Source organism: Engraulis encrasicolus, chromosome 8 (assembly GCF_034702125.1).
Source record: "Engraulis encrasicolus isolate BLACKSEA-1 chromosome 8, IST_EnEncr_1.0, whole genome shotgun sequence".
NCBI lineage: Eukaryota > Metazoa > Chordata > Actinopteri > Clupeiformes > Engraulidae > Engraulis > Engraulis encrasicolus.
In genome coordinates this window covers 7526871-7541870 of record NC_085864.1, presented here as the reverse complement: position 1 = coordinate 7541870, position 15000 = coordinate 7526871, and the positions used below count along the sequence as shown (strand labels likewise).

The 15000-nt window shown below is 46.9% G+C and overlaps 1 protein-coding gene across 2 annotated transcripts in view; it reads left to right on the top strand.

Annotated features, from left to right (window-relative positions):
- Positions 1-15000, top strand: part of si:ch211-137a8.2 (uncharacterized protein LOC777613 homolog) — a 70009-nt gene that overhangs the window by 46411 nt on the left and 8598 nt on the right. For both annotated transcript variants that reach the window (XM_063204912.1, XM_063204911.1), the window contains 5 exons: positions 1631-1825; positions 3828-4074; positions 5150-5229; positions 7593-7656; positions 9941-10194. In XM_063204912.1, coding sequence (XP_063060982.1) covers positions 1631-1825; positions 3828-4074; positions 5150-5229; positions 7593-7656; positions 9941-10194 — 840 coding nt within the window. The remainder of the gene's footprint in view (positions 1-1630; positions 1826-3827; positions 4075-5149; positions 5230-7592; positions 7657-9940; positions 10195-15000) is intronic.

Below are 15000 nucleotides of genomic sequence, written 5' to 3'. Positions count from 1 at the left end.
GCCCATGTAGGTTGAACCCATTATAGCCTAAGCCTTTTTTTGGAAAAAGTGCCCTCTGCCTATTAAAACCTAAATATCTCCTAACCTAATATGAAATAAGTTGCATTTAAAAGCTACTACCCCCATTTTGCATTAGAATGTGTTTATTCAGCTAACATACCCAATTTTTGTATAAGAAACTCAAATCTCAAGAGCCTGAATGCAGCATATATATCACTCCAGGCTATAATGGGTTAATGCATGAGGTCTCTTACACACCAGGAAGTGGCCGTCAGTCCCACTGTGGCCAGCATGGCTAGTATGGTGTGAAAGTGCCAAACTCACTGTGCAGGTCTGCAGCGTGAATCAGCGTCAGTGCAATGCTGCTGTGTGAATCTAGCCTGTGAGGGGTGTTGCCAGTGGGTCTTTCATTGTCCTAACTCCCGTCCTCCCTTGTGCTTGTTATGTCCTTGTGTTAATGTCGCAAGAGCAAGAGCACAATTCAAAGGTAATATTTTCTTTGCAAAAGGGATGTTGAATGGGGGAAAGTGGCTCAAAAGTTGTTGTGGCTAGGCTGAACCTTTATTGTTTTCTCCACAGAGGTGGGGCGTCAGCAAAGCAGGAGGCCACAAGCACAGGTCAAGGACAGGAGTTGGAATAATGGAAAGATCCAATATGTCTGGAGCTACACCAGTTCAAATGATGTATGGCTCAGTCGGCCCAGTTTACATGAAGGCTCCCTTTATTACTGGTCTGCTCACCTTCACTGTGCCAAACTTGTGCCAATGGCACTGTGGAGGTCTGTGCCATTTGTCAGTGCCAGTGCTTTGTGACTGTGCCAAACTCTATGTAGGTCTAGTCTAGTAGCCCATGCGAGTTAGATGCGATAGGCCTCTTACACACCAGGTCGTGGCGTAGCGGGAGCGAGGAGATAGCGGCCTTTCTGTTGAGTCTCTGGCTGTGTGTTCTACATGGCCCATCACACTGAACGCGTAGGCGTCCTGTTCAAAACCTGTCTCTTACTGCGTTTCTCTAACCTGTGAGGGGTGGTGTCAATATGTCTGACGCTACACCCATTCCGTTTAATGTATGGCTCAGTCGGCCCAGGTGACATGAAGGCTCCCTCCTTTACCGGTCCGTTCACAGACGACCTCCACTGTGCCATATGGTGACTGTGCCAATCGCACTGTGCAGGTCTGCTCTATTTGTCAGTGTCAGTGCTGTGACTGTGCCAACCACAGTATGTAGGTCTAGTCCAGTAGCTCATGCAGGTCTGTGCTGTGACTGTGCCAATCTCACTGTGCAGGTCTGTGCCATGCAGGTCTGCAGTGTTAATCAGTGTCAGTTTGACTGGGCTGAGGACGTGCCAATCTGGCGCTTACTGCGCTCCTCTAGCCTAAGATGGGCAGTGCTGCCAATATTGTATGTCTGAGCCTTAAACTGCATTAAACCGAATTGGTGTAGTAGGGTAATCATGGCTTATTGATATAACAATACACTGCAAATATCTCTCCGGTCATGTTTGTCTAATGGTGTCCCAACAGTTTTTACCATTAGTATCTGAATTTAAATCTCAGTTTTGATTTCTGTGTGCATGCGTGTGTCTGTGTGTGTGTGTCTATGTGTGTCTGTGTGTCTCTGTGGTATGTAGAGTTTCCAGGAGGCGGTGGCTGAGAATGCGTCTCGTCTGGGTGCGCTGCTGGAGTCCGGCGAGGCCCTGATCCAGCGTAGCGAGCCCACGGACGCCCAGGCCATCGAGGGCCAACTTCACGACCTGCTGCACTACTGCGCTCGCGTGTTCGAGGGGGTCGGACGACTACACACACGCCTGCTGAGTATGAGGCTGGTGAGGAGACACGCACAGACACGCACAGACACACACACCACCACCATACAGATAGGGCCAACTACAGGAGCTGTGGGAAGTGTTTGAGGGTGTCGTACGCCTATACACGCGCCTGCTGAGTTTGAGGCTGGTCAGGAGAGAGAGACACACACACACACACAGGCCACATCACACACTTCAGAAGAGGCTGGCAGGTCTGGCACATTACACACGGTGAGTCAGCCAAGAGAGGTATAGAAAGGGTCAAGTGGACACGTAAGACGGCCTATTTCAACACAAGTTTCAGACCTAAGGCCACACACATATGAACACACAAACACGCTCATGCACGCACATATACACACACACACACACAGACACAGAGACGCACACACAGAGACGCACACACAGAGACGCACACACAGAGACGCACACACAGAGACGCACACACAGAGACGCACACACAGAGACGCACACACAGAGACGCACACACAGAGACGCACACACAGAGACGCACACACAGAGACGCACACACAGAGACGCACACACAGAGACGCACACACAGAGACGCACACACAGAGACGCACACACAGAGACGCAGACACACACAGAGACGCACACGCACACAGAGACGCACACGCACACAGAGACGCACACAGAGACGCACACAGAGACGCACACACAGAGACGCACACACAGAGACGCACACACAGACACGCACACACAGAGACGCACACACAGAGACGCACACACACAGACGCGCGTGCACTTACAGATACACGCACACACAGAGACGCACACACAGAGACGCACACACAGAGACGCACACACAGAGACGCACACACAGAGACGCACACACAGAGACACACACACACACACACACACACACTCACACACACACTCTCACACACACACTCTCACACACACACTCTCACACACACACTCTCACACACACACTCTCACACACACACTCTCACACACACACTCTCACACACACACTCTCACACACACACTCTCACACACACACACACACACACACACACACACACACACACACACACACAGTCGTCTGGACAATGACCTGGCATAGCTTGGGTTGTTTGCTCTCCTTGTAAGTACTTAAGGATCTGGCCTCCCTTCCTGTGTTTGGCTGCCTCTGTTTGTTTGTTTTAGGGATTGCAGTACGTGTGAGTGTGTGTGTGTGTGTGTGTGAGAGAGAGACAAGGGTGTTCTGTGAGGGTATGTTTGTCTCAGGTGAACACAAATCTGACACCTCGCCATCTTTATTTGTGTCAGAGACAGATAGACGAAGAGATGGATGAAGAGGGGAGACGGACATAGATAGAGAGAGAGAGAGAGAGGAAGAGGGATCATTCTAATCTGTTTGTGTCTGTGTTCTTGGAATTTCTCGCCCTCTCTTGAGGAAAAAGAGGGCTAGAAGTCTAAGCTGTTGGTGTGTGTGTGTGTTTTGGGAATTTTGACACCTGTGTGTGTGTGTGTGTTAAGAAGATTCAGATGTCTTGCAAAGTTCTATCAGACAAGTGTGTGTCAGGTTAGTGTGTGTGGGATGTTGGCTGGTTCATCTGGAGTCTAAGGTATTTTCAAATCTAATGCCTGGGTCCGTTTAGGTGTTGTGATGAAGTGTGTGTGTGTGTGTGCGTTGGTTAGAGAGAGAGAGAGAGAGAGAGAGAGAGAGAGAGAGAATGAGTGGATTCCAATATGCTGACTCCCGTCCTCCACTTGTGCTTGTGGCCCGCCTCCGAGGAGAAAACAAAGTTCCCCTGCTGTCAGCCTAGCCACAACAATGTTAGGGGGACTGTTCAACATCCCGATTAAAAATGACAATGACATTACAATTGCGCTTTTTCAAGATATTGAATACATTTTCTGTCGTCGTCATGTCATTTTGGACCGTCATCATGAGGTCACAAGCAGTCAAGTGAGCAAGGGAGGATGGGAGTCCGCATATTGGAATCCACCCAATAACTGTGTGTCATTGGGTGTGTCTGTGTGTGTGTGTCAGGTGTTTGAGGATGACTGGACCCTGTCTCCACACGTGGACTCCGGCTGCCCGTCCGAAACCCCGCCCGATGACGAAGAGCCGTCTTGCGATTGGCCGAGCAGCCCCAAGCCCAAGACTGCCCCCTCCCACCCTGCCTGTCAGGTGGCCCAGGACAGCCTGATGTTAGAATGGGACCCCTCGGTTGACATCGGAGGCTCCACCCCTTCTAATGATGATGCTGACTCCTCCTACTTCAGCGGACCCACAGGTGAGCATGCTGACCTTCCAAAGACACACGCACACAGAGGGCCGCTGACATCTTTGGCTGGGCCCAGGACAAAGTTATCTGAAAGCCCCCCCCACCCAATACATACAATGTAATGAGAACACAACCCCCCCTCTATCCCTGGGCCCAGGACCACTGTCCCTTTAACAATGATTGGAGAAACAGGTTTGTTGTCACTGAAAGATTGATGGCTGTGTGTGTGCGTCTATGTATGCCCGTTAATGTGTGCATCTGTGTATGCGCGTGCATGTGTGCATGTGTTTACATGTGTATGTATGTATGTGTGTGTGTGTGTGTGTGTCAGTGTGGCATAAGAGTACTCATTAATGCAGACAGGTGTTGTGTAAATGTGCCTGATATCCTCACGTGTGCGTGAGTGAGTGTGTGTGTAAGCTGTAATCTTGCCCCGCGGGTAGTTGCTGATATACAGGCTTGTGTTTTACATGTCATGTTAGACTGTGTAGATGACGTGCTCTGATGACAAGTGGCCACAGTCTGTCATATTTTTAGACCATCTAAATACACACCAAGAAACGTGTATACATTCACAGAAGGTGAGTGTAAGATGATGATGGCGGACACACAAACACACGCACGGGAGTATTTAGGCGTATCTGTGTCTCGAGTGTGTGACATGAAGAGGGGTGTGTGTGTGTGTGTGTGCCCGCCCTCAGGCAAAGTAGGCTTTTACTGTCTGTCTCTTTTGTATTGACATGGATATACTGTACATAAGCACACCTATATGTACTGTACACTGTAAATGTTCCTACAGAGATGCACGTGTACCTTTTACATACACGTGCACATTCTCTCATACACACTCACACAGATTAGTTGCTTTAGTTATTTGTGTATGTGCGTGCACGTGTGTGGTACAGTATATTTAAACGCACATAGGCCTACTGTAGATTAGTCTCTCTCTCTCGCACACACGCGCACACGCGCACGCACGCACGCACGCACACACGCGCACACACGCGCACATACGCGCACACAAACACAAGTAATGTATATGTATGTATGTCTGTGTGTACGTGTGTGTGTGTGTGTACATCAGGTGTTTGTCAAGTGGAGGAGTTTCTGGGTGGAGATGCCACCAGCAGGAGGAGACATCACCTGAAATCCTCACTGCACAAGGTGAGACACATGTGGCAACACATACACGCAGTTTCTTTCTTTCTCTTTCGGTCTCTCTCTATCTCTATCTCCCTATCGCTTGCGTGCTCTCTCTCTCTCGTGCTCTCTCTCTCTCTCTCGCATGCTCTGTCTCTGTCTCTGTCTCTCTGTCTCTCTCTCTCTCTCTCTCTCTCTCTCTCTCTCTCTCTCTCTCTCTCTGTCTCTGTCTTTCTCACATACACTCCAATCAAGGAGATGGACAATGGCTACGTTTACATGAGACATTAAATTCAGAATTAACTCACTTTAATTCTGAATAAAGCTTAATTCTGCTTTAAAAACGTCATGTAAACACTTCACAATTCGGAATTAAATGAAAGATCGAAGTAAACTCGAGGGAACTATTTAATTCTCAATTATTAATTTGGAATTAAAGTCGACACGTATATGTAGCCTATGAGACTCTGTCGTCACATATTTTGTGTGTGTGCGTGGCTGTGTGTTTTATTTCTTATCCCCAGTTAGCAACACCTTTGTTGTGTCAGATTGAGAGGCAATTTCCAACAGCCAAGAACACAATGATGGATCTATAAGCAAAAGTGTGCGTGTGCGTGCACGTGTGCGTATGCGTGTGCACATGTGTGCGTGTGTGTTGGGCCTGTCAAAAAATTACGACAGAAATGATGGATATTCGCCGTAAAATATGTGCATGCATTTTGTGTTCTGCAACAAATGGGCAATTGAAATGCTAAAAATATCACACGCCTGAGATTCTGATGCTCAAAATGAATAGCACACAGGAAGCCTTTTGTGTGATTGCGTTGGTGGTGGTGGGAGGGGTGGCATTGGAGTGTGTGTGTGTGTGTGGTGAGAAAGGGAGAGGGTGTGAGAAATAGTTCATGGGAATGTGTGCATTCAGTAGTACATAGGAGAATGCACTACTCTTGCCCGAACACACGCATGCATAATTGAACTGTACAAGCTTCTTCGAAGCTTAGTGGCTCTGACTTGAAGGACGGTATTTGGTGTGGCCACTCCATGACCACACACACCCCCATACCATGTAGAGCTGGGTATCGATTAAAATTTCAAGAATCGATTCGATTCCGATTTTTCAAGTTTCAGAATCGTCATACCAATCAGATGGCTAAAGGCATCGTAGTCAATCCCCCCCCCCCCTCTCTCTCTCTCGCTCTCGCTCAGACCACTTCAACTGTGCCTCAGCGCTGAAAAATGAATGAAATGCGAGTAGACTGCAGCAGAGGACTAGGTGTATGTGTGTGTGTAGGCTATAGTGCAGTGGGTTGGTGTGATCCCACAGATGTTTATCTCTGACCTGGGGTCAGTCTTGGTCCCGTGATGCTTTCAGGAAGTGGGCGTCACTGAGGGGGAGAGTTGTCATGAGACGAATGGAGGGATGACTAAAAATAGATGATGAAAACTGGAAGCCGAATGGGGAGGGATCGGCAAAGGATCCAGGCCGGAATGGAACCCGGGTCGCCGGCATAGCTGGCCAGTGCTCCACCGTTAGAGCCACAGTAGGGCCCAAGGCATAGCTTCTGATGTAACCCGGCCCGGGTGGTCAATCTGAACGCCTTGGTGTTAAATCAGGTGTACTTGTACTTTGTGTAATTTGTGCAGAGTATCTATGCACAAACTATGGGCAAAATCCGTGCCCACCCACTAAAGTTATGATGCAAGCAAAAATCTGTGGTGGATGCACGCATGGACCCGTTGACAGGAAAACAGAATGCCTCTGGCATAAAAAAGATCAACAGCAAAGGTTTGGAGGGAGGGTGTGGTTTCTTCTTAAGTGTCTTTTGTGTAGCCACTGTTTTGTGGTGCCACTGTTTCTATTATCGAAATCTGTCGAAATAATGAATAAGATCCATACACACACACACACACACACACACACACACACACACACACACACACACACACACACACACACACACACACACACACACACACACACACACACACACACACACACACACACACACACACACACACACACACACACACTGAATTATCTTAAAGGCTGCTTCATTCAAAGTATCCATGGAAAGAAATCCATGCAAATAAAAGCTTTAATCTCAGCCTAAAGGACATCAGGATCCCGGGATCTCGGCATGTGTGGACAGGATCAGGCATCTATTCAGTGGACACACACAGATACGCACGCACGCACGCATGCACGCACACACACACGCACACGCACACACACACGCGTGTCAGTAGCCTATATCAGGCACATCTACACAACACCTGTCTGCATTAGGGAATAGTCTTATGCTCTTTACAATGAATGACTTATGAGCTGCTGTGCATTCTAAAAGGAGACTTATGTGTGTGTCTGTGTCTGTGTGTGTTTGTGTCAGGTGTTCCTGTGCAGAGGTGAAACCACCGCGCGCCTCCCCAGAGACCCGGAGACCACACCTTCAGGTGAGTTGAGAAGCTCCGCCCCCGACCCATAGGTAATCTCCTCAGGTGCAGGTACGCCATACACCTGTAGATGGGGATGATGTAACACCTCTCTGCAGAAAACGTGTGTGTGTGTGTGTGTGTGTGTGTGTGTGTGTCTGTCTGTCTGTCTGTCTGTCTGTCTGTCTGTCTGTCTGTCTGTCTGTCTGTCTGTCTGTCTGTCTGTCTGTCTGTCTGTCTGTCTGTCTGTCTGTCTGTCTGTCTTTATGACACCTTTTAGGTTGGAGTTTTTTGTCCATGGTACAGCCTTAGGAATTGATCTTGAAATTGGAAAGTTACAGGTTGAAATTCCAAGTCATCCATGGCTTAATTCCTGTAAACCTGTAAACCATACCCTGTATCTAAATAACATCAAGTCACTTTTTATTTTATTTTTAAATAAATTAAATGTATGAAGTATAAATCAAATCAACTAGCATCAGTATTTAGGAGGATGGAGCTGAGAGAGGGGTTTTTCGTTGCCATTAGGGAGCATCAGTCCATTTCATTTTTCTGTTCGAAGGGGGCGTTGACAGGTTTACGATGAGGTCAAGGGAAAACCTATGCTACTATTTTCCCTTCCACTGCTGCTACTACTTCTCACGATGCTGCTACTTTTACTATTAGTACTGCAGTTCATACAATTCATGTATATATGACGGATGAACAATGAACAATTATTAGATATGAAATCTTGATGTGAAAATATATTCCTGAAGTGTGTTAGGAAGGCCAGTGTGTAAGGAAATATTTGATAATGACGAGCCTTTAGGCTACAAGTCTTATTTATTTTGTGTCTGGCCCCGTTAAGTGTGCGTGTGGCCCTGACCTGTGTCATGTTGTGTTTCCATATGTCAGGAGCAAAAGGTTAAGTGCAGTGATTCTTAAACAAGGGGTCATGACCCCACTTGCCCCCCCAGGGGGTCTCAACAAATTACTTTTTTGCCAGAAATGTCATTTCTGGTTCAGGTGAGAACCTAAATCTAAAATGTAATTATAAATATATTTATTAGAAATAAATGTCATTTTCCAGAAGCATATTCCAAAAAAGGTGGTTTAGTTACAAACCCAGCCAAGCTACTGCTGAATGAGATGTAAACCACCTAATAGAAGACACTGGCAGGTTCATCCTTCACCCAAAACAAAGCCATAGGCCTCTTGTATTACAAGAATTACGACTTGCTAGTTAACATATTGAGGAAGGGGGACATCCCCCAGCCAGGACCATTATAATCCAAAGCTGCCTAATGACATTGACATAGACACTGTTTAGCCTATAGACATTATCCTATAGACATTACCATTATTTCAATAAAAACAATGGTGACTTGCTTGCAAGCTCAATTTTCTTTTTCTAGTTAATCTAAGGAAATGTCGTCATATATCAAAGCAATTAGACTGTTTTGGTGGTTTGTGACTACAGAAGAGATGTCAATCACAAAAAGTTTTAGAACTGCAGCTTATGGGGATTGCACAAGTTCACAACTTCTGTGAAGGCTACTCTTTTTCCCATAGGAATTAAGCAAGACCAGCAATGCAAAATCAAGCCAATAATGTACAGTAGTAAAAGCAAATTAAAGCAGGGTCATAAAAGAGAGGGAAAACTTAGTGCTGTGCTGGGGCCATTTTAGGACACTGGGTTTAAGCAGCGCAGCCAAATGCTCACCAGGGGATGCATGGATAATGTACACACGGCACATAAAACTCACACAACTGTACTGTACTCAGTGGAGTGTGTGTGTGTGTGTGTGCGCACGTGCGCGTGTGTGTGTGTGCCTGCGTGGCTCTGTGCGTGTGTCTGTGTGTGTGTCTGTGTGTGCGCGTGCCTGTGTGTGTGTGTGTGTGTGTGTGTGTGTGTGTGTGTGTGTGTGTGTGTGTGTGTGTGTGTGTGTGTGTGTGTGTGTGTGTGTGTGTGTGTGTGTGTGTGTGTGTGTGTGTGTGTGTGTGTGTGTGTGTGTGTGTGTGTGTGTGTGTGTGATTGTTTAAATGCATCAATGTCAGAATGTGTGTGCTTGTGTGCATATTAATGTACTGTACTGTATGTGTGTGTGTATACATGTGTGTGTGATGAGAAGGGGGGCATTAGGAGGCTTATGATGAGGTCAAGGGGCCATATGTTCAAAAAAGGTTGAGAACCACTGATGACTCCAGTAGCAGTGGCAGCAGCAGTATCCACCCTCACTCCCACCCCCAGCACAATGTGTATTTATTTACATGAATTGTGTGGGTGTGTTGATTCATATGTCTCTGCCCTGTTCTCCTATAGGCCTCAGTGACTGCAGTAGTGTCAGTAGCAGCCGCAGTGGTAGTAGCCACCCCCATCGTCACCACCACCACGGTCACAGTCACCCCGTCCTGTGCCGCACCTCCACCCCCGCGGTGAGGCCCCCTGAGCCGCTCACCTTTGACCCCCAACGTGTCACCGCGTGGCTTGGACAGACGGGAGGCCCGGTTGCCATGGAGACCCAGAGAAGGCCCTGCTCCCACTCCAAGTCTGTCCAAACGGAGCACACGTTGGAGGTACACGTGCTGTGTGCGTGTGTGTGTGCGTGTGTGTGTGTGTGTGTGTGTGTGTGTGTGTGTGTGTGTGTGTGTGCGCGTGCATGTGTGTACGCGTGAGAGAGAAGTGTGAGGGATTACACTTTTGAGGTATAGATGTATGCTTACATTGGTTGGTTTGGTGTGTGTGTGTGTGTGCGCGCGCGCGTCTGCACGTGACTGTACGTTAGTGATGGCAAAAAGGTTGCGTAGAGTGTGTAGGCATTCGGTCTACTTATTGTGTGTATGCGTGTTGGCATGTGAAGGAAGCCACACTTTAAATCGCCCACGCATATCATATGCACATATTGGAAAAGTGCACATGCACTACATGCACACATATGCACATGCACACACACACACACACACACACACACACACACACACACACACACACACACACACACACACACACACACACACACACACACACACACACGGTCATTTTCTTTAATTCACATCTTCCTCGCCCAAGGCTAATGTTGACCGCCGTAGCCGTGTGGGTGTGTGTGTGTTAATGTGTGTGCGTGCGCTTGTTGTGTGTACTATATGCATGTGTATTTGTGTGTGTGTGCGTGTGCATGTGAATGTGTGGGTGTATAGTAGTTGTTGCCTTCTTGTTATCTTCAGTGTGTGCTGTGATTCTTCCTCGTTACGTATAGCAGCTGAGCACCACCAACCTCATCAGCTCAGTGTGTAATTGGCTAATTCCTCTCTAATGACTCTCAGCATTGTGTTTTCCCTGCGATTCCCGGGGTGCTTTAGCCCAGTAAACTAGGTGAACTTGACGCCGAGCAGCAGAAAATATCTTTGCCTGACTAGTTGGTAGAGGTAAATCATCTAATAGAAGAATCGGAAAAGCCCCGGAATCTTCATTTTCTCAACTAATGATGCCTGTTGGTATATCTATTAACAGTTTTACTTCCTGTAGGTTAACTGAGCCTGGTTTATCACTTAACCATGTTCTTAGTATACCCCCCAGGAATGCTTTAGCCCAGTAAACTAGGTCAGTGATTTTCAACCTATGGGCCAGGGCCCAGTGGTGGATCGTGAAGGTATTCCAAATGGGCCTTGAAATCATTTTCTAAAAATGTTAATCATATTTTGGTGTGTGTTGCTGTTGATTTATTTGAGTTTTATTCTTAATTGGGTCAGATGTGGACCCCGAACATTTGTGATAATTACAAGTGGGCCCCAAGTTGAAAAAGGTTGGGAACCCCTGAACTAGGTGAACCCGCCTGGCTGTAGAAAATATGTTTGCCTGACTAGTTGGTCTAGCACTGCACTGTTGTATTGAATTTGGACAAAATATATGACAACAAAACCCGAAGCGTACACTGCAGAAAGTCTAAAAGATATAGTTCAGAAGTACAAGTTATTACCAGTGGTCTAGCACTGCACTATTATGCTCACTTCATTACATTACATTACATTATACCTTGCTGATGCTTTCATCCAAAGGCAGGTTTGGTTGCTGGGGTACTTGGGAGACTGTGTAATTGGAGTTAGGATGTGTGATTACTTTGGTACTTGAAAGCGTGTGTGCGTGCATGTGTGCGTGTGTGTAGTTGGGGGAAGGGTGTGTAGTTGGGGGAAGGCTGTGTGATTACTGGGGTACTTGAACGTGTGGGTGTGTGATTACTGGGCTGCTTGGGAGAGTCCTAGAAAACAAGGGCTTACCGTAGTTTTGACCTTACACTAAACAGCTTTTCTTTCTGAATGAAATAGCTTTTTTCTTACTTTTGACTTCAATAAATCTCAAAACAACACAATTCTTCAACAGTACACAACAGTATTTTTTTATATAGAAATTGGGCCTGAAATTGGTTTGTTATCCAGCATATTCGTTTATGGCGTTTTGAACATGTTTGACTTTGACCTTGACATATGTTCCTTTGCTCTCAGAAATACAACGCCCCTCCCCCCGGATATATAGTGCTGACAAAAATAAAGGGAACACTGCCTTAAACCTAAGAGAACACTACAGTATCGAAGATATGAATGAATGAAATTTAGTGTTCTGGTGATACAGTGGAATATGATTTCACAGTCTGTTTTTACAGTTGTCCAATTGATTTGGAGTTGTATGCCTAGTAAGTTTGGTGTTGCCTTCATTTTTTGAGCAGTGTAGAGGATGATGATGCTGCCAATGATCCACAGTACTTAAATTGTGTGCACTTAAAAAAAGACCTCACAAAAGCATTGTGAACAATGAGTCCTCTGTTCACATAAAAGATGCCATGTTGACTCCCACGATTTTTTGAAAATGAAGAAAAAAGAGAGATATGTGCTTTGGTGCCCCCCCACCCCCCTCGTATGAAGTGGATGCCTTACTTGGGCGGTATAAATGCATTTCTGAGATGCCTCATGAGTTAGGTCATTGCTGTGCCGGGCCAGGCCGGCCTCCGCAGAATGTGCACATTGTGTGGGCACCCAAGAGTTTGTCCGTTACGTGTGGAAAATTGGACGAAATCTCATTAGGGGGAAAAGCATGTGCGGGTTCATCCCCGCAGAGTCACGGGATGGGAATGGGAATGCCGCTGGCCTGCAGGGCATGTATGGACCATGGCTGCCCTGTGCGATGGAATGCAAGATGGCGGCTTTCTGCATTAACCGAGTTTAGGTTCATAAATTTATGTATTGTGAATTCATCCTTTTACCGGTATTATGTTTTATTTATCGCATTCACCACATGTCGACGTGAGCTGTGTTAAAAAGAAGACAAAAACAAAATGGGGACATAAAATATGAGCGCACAGTCCATGTTAAGTAATTGGAATGTCATGCTGTGATGCTGACATGATGCTGACGTGCACATTGAAAATTCAAGATGGCTGATAAGTGTGAAGGCTATTCTAAAGTCCAGTTGCTTTACAGTGCAAGTACATTGTTTTGACTAAAGATGCCTAGTGCATGTTGTTGGGTATTTGTGTTGAATAATTATTTGTGTAGTCTTTCCGTCTTTACTCTGGGTGAGTAGACCTAATACAGAGGTCTTATCTATGTGGATGTGTCAAGCATGTGGCAAAATATTACTTATTTCTGCACCTTTAATGAGGGCTAGGACCAGCCTAGATTTGAACCAGCATCCCTTTGCCTCCTAGAACAACTGCAAAGCAAATACTGGCCACAGTTGTTCAGTATAGAGGACATTGGATGTTATGCATGTGTGCAGAAGAGGTTATGAAATGTGTGCAGGGAGACAGAGCGGAAGGAAGAAAGGACTAAAGAAAAGTATGAAAAGAGGAGGAAGGGGAGACGAAAGAGATTCAGCACAGAGTTCTTTAATGCGAGACGATCAGAGATGTGTGAAGAGGCTGAGATGTCACAATTGCAGGAAAGAGAATTGAGATGTATAGTAGCTATAGGCACAAGGAACTGAACCAGAGAGAGATATGCAGACGCAACTCAGCTAGGGAGAATGTCACCATCCAGGAGAGGAGAAAAGCCATCAAAATGCACAGGTGGGGTGGCAGAGAGAAAAGGGGGGAGAGAAAAAGAGACAACAGAGAAGTAGAGACCCAGAAACACTGACAACATCAAACTCAGATGGAGAATAAGATAATGCAACTATCCCAGGCAGGAGGAAAAAAATATGAGATTCAAATTCAAAGACAGTAAGTGCATAAGTCAGTGGGAGGGATGGAATGAGAGCGCCAGACAGCAGAGGAGAGGGGGGGGATTGAGATGTGTGGAGCTTAACAGAACGTACAGTAACCTCCTCACAAAAGCAAATAGAGACGTATGAAAGCAACTGACACAGATGGAGACAGACAGTGTGTGCCACCATCCCAGGCAAGCGTGAAGCTGTAATATAGCTGAGAGAGAGCGAGAGAGACGTAGTGCTGATGGGGAGGCTGATTGCCACGACGAAGCCTCGAAAACCCTTAGCAAGGCTGGAGGATGGAGTGCTGAGGTGGAGGTGGACCAGCAGCAGCAGCAGCAGCAGCAGCAGCAGCAGCAGCAGCAGCAGGAGGAGGAGGAGGAGGAGGAGATGGGGGGTGTAGAAAGCGCCCCATTTCCATTTCAAAGAGGCTCTCGTCATGTCGCTGTGCCTCGCAGCTAATTGGCAGCTTTACAGGGAGCACGGCGAGAGCGGGAGAGAGAGAGAGAAGGAGATGGAGAGAGTGAGTGAAGGAAGGAGAGGAGAAAGGGAAAGAAGGAAAGAAAGAAGGAGCATTGCAAGAGGGAGAAACAGCGGGAAGGAGGGAGATGGAAAGAGAGCGCTGTAAAGAGAAGGGTGTGTGAAAGCAAGACGGAGAGAGGGGAGAGAGCGAGATGGTGGGAGCTGAGAGAGGGAGAGAATGAGGGAGAAAGAGGGTGCACGGCAGGATAGAGGGAGACAGGGAAAGAGAGGGACGGAAGGAGAGGGATATAAAGAGGAGAGGGAGAGAGAAGGAGGTAGCTTGAAAGGAGAGAGAGAAGGAAGGAGCTGAGCGAGAGAGAGAGAGAGCGAGAGAGAGAGAGAGAGAGAGAGAGAGAGAGAGAGAGAGAGAGAGAGAGAGAGAGAGAGAGAGAGAGAGAGAGAGAGAGAGAGAGAGAGAGAGAGAGAGAGAGAGAGAGAGAGAGAGAGAGAGAGAGAGAGAGAGAGAGAGAGAGAGAGAGAGAGAGAGAGAGGAGCTTGAAAGAAGGAGAGAGAGAGGCAGACGGGGAACGAGAGGAATGGAAGGAGAGAAAGAGAAAGAGGGAGTGATGATACAGAGAAAGCGATAGAATGGGAACACTGCAGAATGAAAGAAGAGAGAGAGAGAGAAGGAGCGCAGAAAAGAGGGAGAGAGAAAAAGGCTG